An 8567-nucleotide genomic window follows, 5' to 3' on the forward strand; every position below is an offset into this window, starting at 1 on the left:
AACTGGGATAGAAGGGAATGAATATTTTATTTTCAAAGGGCAAAAGACAAAGAGATAATCTTAAAAGCAGCAAGAAAAAAAACCAGTTAGTTATCTACAAGGGAGTACCCATATTGACTGTCAGCTGATTTCTCAACAGAAATGCAGGCCAGAAGTGGGTGGCAAAAAATATTCAGTGATGAATAGCAAGAACCTACAACCAAGATTACTCTACCCAACAAAGCTATCATTTAGAATTGAAGATCAGATAAAGAGCTTTACAGATAAGAAAAAGCTAAAGGAGATCATCACCACCAAACCAGCATTATATGAAATGCTGAAAGGTATTCTTTAAGAAGAGGAAGAAGGAAAGGTAAAGATAAAAATTATGAACAGCAAATACATATCTATCTACAAGTGAATCTAAAAATCAAGTTAATAAAAAATCTAATGAACAGAGTAAACTGGTGAATATAATAGAACCAAGGGCATGGAAAGAAAGTAGACTGACAATTCCTGGGGGGAAAGGAGTGTGGGGGTGCAGGAAGAGACTTGACAAAAATCGTACACCTATGGATGAGGACAGTGGGAGGCGTAAGGGCAGATGGTGGGGTGGGAACCGAGTGGAGGGGAGCTATGGGGGAAAAAAGAGGAAGAACTGTAATAATCTGAACAATAAAGATTTAATTTTAAAAAAATAATAATAACATTTGAACAGAGAAAATGGCAGAAAACATCATCAACTAAGAAGAATTAGCTTTAAAAAACTTAAAATTGAGAAATTTCTATGTATTAATTATTTTTATAACTTCAAAAAAGAACACTCATGTACCAATGATAAAATAAAATTCTGTCCAAATCATGGAAGACCAGTGTTGAAAGGTAGCAGAATTTGAGAATTACTAACTGGGCCAGCTTTAAAGAGCAAAATATTTTCATCTATTTTCTTTCTAAGGCTATATAAGTGGTACCTTATATGTTTCCCCCCCTCCTCCTTCCTTCTTTCAGGAGACAATTCAAGTGCATTAATAAGAACAATGAACTTGGCATCTGAATCTTGTTGTAATTTGTATTAATTGAGTGAACTTAGGAAGTCACTTAATCCTTCTGAACTTTATTTTGTTATGTATTTGATAACTTCATTACTGATCATTACAAGGCAAGAATGGCATGAAGTAGATGTTTGCTTCTAAATTCTAGAAAGCTCTGATGCTTGTAAGTAGGATAAGGTATTTGAAGAATCAAACAATGTGTTTTTGTGGTACCTCCTCCTTGATCCTATCCATTTGCCCATTTAGGCAGTCATATTGTTGATTCAAGGGAGGTCTGATATAACAGAAATTCAGAGAGAAAGAAAAGCTTATAAATTTCAAAATAGATTTTTTGAAACTTAGAACAGAGATACTCATTTGAGAAAAAATAATTTTTGACAGCCTAGGATTCCAGCTACAAACAATAGATTTGAAAGAATACATGAAAAATCAGAGGGAGTTGTTTTTCCTACTTTATCACTGGGCCCTCAATATTTGGAACTGGAAGGGGAACAAGAGGAGCGAGAGAGAAGCAACAGAAATAGAGATTGATGGGTATTTGACACTGTTAACTCCTGTCTATTCCCCAGGCCAAGTACTTCAGGTTGGGGAGCATGATGGACATTTCAGAAGAGTTTGGGGAACCCTAGAGCAGAGACACCTGTGCCATGCTTTTAAGACAGAGCTCTAAGAGGCAACAAATGTTATAGAACTCCCTGGCATCCAGCATGAGGAAGGAACAATAGAGTAGAGATAGCCTTGCAGTATCTCTATGCCCAGTGTAGCGTGGAGAGCTGCTAAGAAGTTGAGAAAGCCAAACTAAGATATATTTCAGGTCTTGTGATCAGAGTGAAGCAAACTCCACAGTGAATGGGAGACAACAAAGGTTCAATACAAATACAGAGGACTTCAGTGTGGGTCAATGAAGATGTCTTGATGACCAATGACCAGATATCCATAGTCCTAGATGTCTTGACATTCTCATACTCTCTAGGACTTAACCACAGCTGTAATATAAGGTATAGGAGACACTAAATTGACAAAACAAACCCTGAAATGACTGAGGATTGTGTAATGTTGCAGACATTAGGTTTCCACCATCTAGCAAAATTGGTATAAATAAGAAAAAATTCTTCATATATTAGAAAAATACACATTTCTTCACCACATGAGTTTGAAGAATGAGAATTTGTGTCTACTTACATTTTAACACAAAGTGCTTCTATTTGGGACTTCTACTCAAGTCCTCATTGAATTCCTATAGATGAAGCCAATCTTTCTGCTTAAAGATTCTATAATTGGAAAGGGCATTTAGAAGCTTGCACTGATACTCCCAAAGACAGTATTTCCCCTTTATGGTTGCCAGAGAGAAAGACAGGACCCCCCGGCCCCCCCACACACACACCCTGGGCTATTCCTTTCTCCTAGGTCCTCACTCTCTGGCCCTTCTTCAACAGAAGGGTGAGTTTGTTGGTTTACTCACCTGTTTCTGTTGACAATCTTGTTCGAGTACTTCTTTTTTCAAAAATCATGCCTAAAGATTTCCCTTGTAATAAAGGCAAATACTGAAAATCAAAGACAAGAATATAATTAAGATGAAAAATATATTTATATCCAATATCAAGGATTATATTTCAAAACTTATTCTTTACGTTGTCAAAAGTGTAGAATAATTAATCACTACTTCCAAATAAGTATTCAAAATGTTACTTAAAAAGTGAATTTAAAGTGGGTTTTTTGCCTTTTCTATACAAATGGGTGAAGGGAATAGGAACTCCCAAAGATTATTGACATAATTAGAAAGTATTATTACTTGCTTTGGGTTCAATCTGAACACTTGTTTCAGAGTATATTAGTATTTCACCTTGGGACCATCTTCTTACTTAAATCCATGGAAATCCCCATCAGTGTTCAATGACCTTGAAGATGCTTGGTTTGGAAATGTTTTCTCAGCTAGGAACATGTTACCCTGTTACAACATGGGCAGTAAGATTCCTAAAGGTGAAGCCTCAGACTGTCTGCTACACTCATTATGCATCCTTGTGGGAGTGCAAGGGCTTTGTTTCTGAAAGTCCTGTGGAAACAATTTGGAGAGTTTGGTGTGGGGTGGGGCTCTTCCTCCTTCCTCTGCTATAGATGGACTTTCCCGATAGGATGAGCTCTGGAACAAAGATTCCTGCCAGCTAAACATCCTCACACACAATGTAAAGAACAAAGGCCTAAGATTTGAGGGGGATGTTTCTCCTTATTTCAGATCTTCCATAGTTGGAGTCACTCTGTTTTTAAGGAACTTGTAGAGCTAGTGAACTAGGTAAGAAAATCAGTGTTGTGTAAAACTTTTTCAGCCTGAAACCAGCTCTTTATAAAAGCTTTTTATCCAAGTTTGGAATACAAAAATGCTTCCACAATTAAGCAGTCTAAATGAAGCTACTGAATTAATTAAGCATGTGCAAACATAAATTGCTCAAAAAGCAGAATAATGATTTCAGCTAAGCACCATATCTCATTTTCCCCCTACTTTGTTAACATTTGTCTCTTTGTTAATATAAAATTTTAAAACACTGTCACATCAACTGTAAATTTTTGATATCCTAATGATCATATATCTGATATTCATTCTCAATTGAAAGTTTTGGCTAGAAAAATAATATATCATCCTTATTTTTAATGATAGAAAACACACAAAGAAAAGAAAGGAGGCATGAAAATAAAATCTTTCTGGAGAATGATTCTTTAGGTTCTGATCCAGTTAATAATGAATTTCAACATTCCACATGAAAGAAGTGCAATGATTTGTCATTGAATAGCTGATTTTTATGCTTTTTATGTGCCTGTACACTCAGTAATCAATTACCTTGACTGTGTGGTTCCATTACTTGCTACTGTTTAGGAATTTTAATGTGTTTTCTTTTCCCTCTCTCTTTGTAAGGCTGTCTTTACAAAATCTGATTGGTAACAATGGAAGGTAAGATACATACCTCTCCTTTCTGTTTTATCCTAAATTTCAGATCCGCTGATAGCCATAGCATATACTTAATTTCTTCTCCTGTAAAGTTCTTTAGAGTGAGAAGGTCACGACCCTTCAGCTGTACTTTATTTTGTAATGGTTGGCCACATCTACAAAAAAAGAAAAGAATATATATATATCTGTCAGTCTGTTCCATGCTTTCATGTCTCTGGATCTATTTTGTTCAACAGTTTATGTTGTTCATTAGTTTCCACATATGAGTGAGATCATGTGATACTTGTCTTTCTCTGACTGGCTTATATTGCAAATAGCCACACGAGTGGCTTTGCCACTTACTAGTTGTGCAACTTTGGGCAAGTTACTTAATCTCTCCCTTATAGGATAATTGCTAGGGTAAAATGATTTAATACATGTAAATCATACAATGTCTGGCATATAATAAGCATTTGATAAATTTTAGCTATTATTTTTGAAATCATTAGATTTGTACAATCAGAATTTGTAGTATACTAGTACATGCAACAGAAAACAATGTCATTCTTTTTTCCCTACTGCCCTTCAAATCTATTGTTAGAGATTTGTTCTTTTTACTTGTCCCTGGTCAAATACAATGGACCCTGTGGCTTTTATAGTAACTCTCACTGGGGGGGTTGGGGGGAGTCATCTGCTTGCTTTATTCTCTCAAAGTGTCTCAGTAAAATGATGTGTAATAATAAAAATGATTTGATTTTTTTAACTTTAAGAAATGTACTGAAATTTAATATCTTTTGCCTTCCAGCTCATGCCTAATTCAAGCTGGCCTTCTCTATAGGTGGAAGAGGGACCATAAGCTGTTTCCTCTGATTCCCTACCTTCAGTTTATTCATGTAAAGCTAAGGGAAAGTGAGGAGTTAAGGGTGAGGCAAACTCTGGTTCTGTTCTAGCAGTCTAGCATTGGTATATGTGCTTGAGACGGACTTTTTTGCTCATTGGGTGCTTTTCAGGGTCCTTTGGGGAACTCTCATCACTGGGAATTTCTCACAGCAGTTTTTGATGGCAGACAATTACATCTCCTCTTCCATCCAAGAGCCCACCTCCAGACTCTTCTTGCTGACATTTCCCCACCCCTTCAGCAGATCTTCTGGTTGTGATGTGAAACAATATCATGTCTCTTTCTCATTCCATATTGGTTCTTGGGAAACCCTTCATATTCTTTGCCCTTACAAGAGTCAGGTCCATCCCAGTATAGACTCCTCTCTTGCTCTGCCATAAAAAGAGCTAGCCACGAGTCCCTCTTACTTTGTTTCCCAGGTATGGGCCTGAGATTAGTGCACTAATTGTAATTGTCTGCCAGAAACTGAGACAGAAAGAGTACTATTTTAATATTCTGTTACATTTTGATGATAATTTGTTATTTGAGATGATCAGTATATAAAATGGATAGCATTTATTCTTTCAGTATTCCCAGTGTTATCCCTAATTAACAATAATTACTATTATATATCATTAGAAATTATAAGTAACCAAGAGCAAAATGTGGTTTACCACATGTATTAAACATTAATTTTATCAGGAGTATCATGCTTAAATTCCAGCCTAAGAAGAGACCTTGGGCTACTTGAGATAAAGAGTAAATTCTATGGTAGGATTTATGTATGTCTTTTATCATTGATGGTGATAGGTAGGAAAATCATAAATTCACTCAATTTGTTGTTTCCACTACATGATGTCATATAACTTAGACAAATGAATATTTCACTAAATATTCAACTTTCTGGCAGAGTTAATTTGTTCATTTAGTGTTGAGTAGGTGAGTAGATTTTTTCAGTAGATATTTGTGAGATTAAGCCCTTCAAAGATTCTGTTATTAAAGAAAGGAACATCCATAATGATGGTTTGTGAGTTAGTTGGCTAAATGGTTGATTGATTGATTTAATAGAAGATACTAATGACATATTCAACTCCAATAGAAAGTAGTGTTTTCCATTTATATGTGAATCAAAATTTTGGTTAACATTCCTATTTCAAAGATGTACCTTTTTCTGTCAACTTTTAAAATATGTGATTCATATATTCTCCAAATGGAAATTTTTTTAAAGTAGCAATCCTTGATTTTTTATTACAGATCCCTAATATTAAAATATTTTACATGGATCTACAATATGTATTAGTTTATTTATAATATATGTGTTAGTATCCTAATAGACTATGTATATAACAAAACATAAAGAAAAATAAATTAAAAATTTAGACTAAGAAGAACCCAATACTTAAAAAATAAATTGTAAATATAAAAAAATATTTTGCTAGCTAACAATTTGTTATTTGAGATGATCAATATATAAAATGAACAACATTTATTCTTTTAGTATTCCCAGTGTTATCTCAAATTAACAATAATTAGTACTGTATACCATTAGAAATTATGAATAATCAAGGGAAAAATGAAGTTTCTAGAATAGACTTTCATTTTCTTCCTTATACTGGAACCCTAGTAAAAAGCTTACAAAACTGTGTTCAAGGTCTGGACAATAGTAGTCAACAATTTAATAACTTTAGAAACATGGCATTAGGCAGGAAATTTTGGTTTTTTGCACATGTATTTTTATTATAAGCTTGGTTCTGATTATATTAATTAGTGATAATATTAAGTAATATAATATACAAGTACTGATATTGTTCAGAAGTAAACCATTTGACTGATATTCATGCTTTTTTCAGGGTCAACTGTATTTGTTTTCTGAGGAGCTATAAATAGGTTTAACATTTAGGTAGTTTTGAATTTTTTTTTTCTTCTAAAATAAGGCCCAAGCAACATAAAGTCACAGAAGATAAACTCTCTTTACTCTATGTCTTACAAAAATACATTAATATTCCTTGGCTTGACACTTCTTCCAATATTATTTTAAAAGGGGGAAAACCCCAGGATTTAAGGAATTCTGAAAATATCACTATAGCTGTTGAGCTCACATCTATCAACAATAGGAAAAACAACCTATGAGCTAATTTTGAGGCCTTATTTTTTGCCTAGAGCTCAAGTAGTAGACTCCTGAATATTTTTTTTATTTTTACTTCATGCAGGAAATACTTCACAACATATACCCATGTGATTTTTGAGAGTACATTTATTAAAGCTGGGGACAGTGAAACAGGGATAGAAGAAGCAACAGGGGAGAGTCCAAGTGGGGCTGGTTAAAATGCAGTGGGAAAGAAATAAGCCTAGGTGCGACTGCAGTCAGCTCACTGGGAAGTCAGAGAAGAGGAGTTCAGGGTGTTAACCTGGGATGAGCTGCTGCTGCCCATTGCTCCCCTGGTTGCAAGTCTTGTGGGGGCCCTTAGAGTTTAGGAGAAAGAAATTTTACTCGAAAAGGAGATTTGAGTAGGTGTGGCCCAAGGAGGGCATGTCAACCCCTGTTTATCTTGGAGCCCACAAAAGCTACGTCTCCAAACTGCTACACTTAAGGGATTCAATATCCTCCCTTAATCTCAGCCCCTTTGGGGTTTTGTTGTATCTACTCTCTTCTAAGTAATCACAGGACTACATGTTTCATTTAAGAAAATATTATAAATTTTAGAATTGTTGTTGAATCACAGAAAAAAAGGAATTAGAAATGAAAATTTTGAAGGGAACTATTTTCTCCACTTTCCATGCAAGGAAATCAGAAAATAATGATGAAAGAGGAGGTCCAACACCTTTAACTACTTCAAAAACATCCAACTTCCAGCTCTTACTACCCAAACAGATGACAAATTGGGATTTTCTCAAATTTGTCCTTACATACTTCAAGAAGTTTCTAAACTGGAGTTTCTGAACTGGTTAGAGTTCAGTTTAGTGTTAAGGTTAATGTTTTGCTATTGGGATCATAAGAAGCTGCTCTTTTTATTTCTGCATTGACAGATTTGAATTTAAAAGTAGAAAGAAGACACAAACATCCTGCTTAAATCTTCCTTTTTGTCCAGATCTTTCATTTTCAAATTTATATAGCAACTGGAACTGTATTTCAAATTATTTTTCTTAGACCACAGTGATCAGAAGAATACCTTTTTTGTGACTCCAGTCTCTACATGGCAGCTACTGATAATGTTGTCTTCACTCTTGTTTCCCTAGATCAGTGATGGCGAACCTTTTGAGATCAGTGTGTCAGCATTTTGAAAAACTCTAACTTAACTCTGGTGCCGTGTCACATATAAAAATTTTTTATATTTGCAACCATAGTAAAACAAAGACTTATATTTTTGATATTTATTTTATATATTTAAATGCCATTTAACAAAGAAAAATCAACCAAAAAAAATGAGTTCGCATGTCACCACTGACACGCGTGTCATAGGTTCACCATCACTGCCCTAGATTGTACCTCCAGTAAATGTTAGCAGATAAGCTTTTAAAAAAATACAGACAGTTCTGGCTTTAAACTTTAGTGTGGGACTGTAAATAATCATTAAATCTTAATAATCAATGGGGAAAAATCACAATTATTTTGTGACTTTAAAATTTTTGTCAAAACATTAAAAAGAAAAAAGAAACATTAAAAAGTTTCTTATTGTCAGTATAAATATACTAGTGGCCTGGTGCACTAAACCAGCAGTTGGACATCCCTCTCGCAATC

The 8567-nt window shown here is 34.6% G+C and overlaps 1 protein-coding gene across 1 annotated transcript in view; it reads right to left on the minus strand.

Moving 5' to 3' along the window:
* Window positions 1-8567, minus strand: part of OTC (ornithine carbamoyltransferase) — a 63848-nt gene that overhangs the window by 47213 nt on the left and 8068 nt on the right. Inside the window, exons 2-3 of the mRNA XM_006766569.1 lie at window positions 3989-4127; window positions 2494-2575 (exon numbers count right to left, since the gene is read on the minus strand). Of these exons, the coding sequence (XP_006766632.1) occupies window positions 2494-2575; window positions 3989-4127 (221 nt within the window). The remainder of the gene's footprint in view (window positions 1-2493; window positions 2576-3988; window positions 4128-8567) is intronic.

The sequence above is a fragment of the Myotis davidii genome, unplaced genomic scaffold (assembly GCF_000327345.1).
Source record: "Myotis davidii unplaced genomic scaffold, ASM32734v1 scaffold960, whole genome shotgun sequence".
Lineage (NCBI taxonomy): Eukaryota > Metazoa > Chordata > Mammalia > Chiroptera > Vespertilionidae > Myotis > Myotis davidii.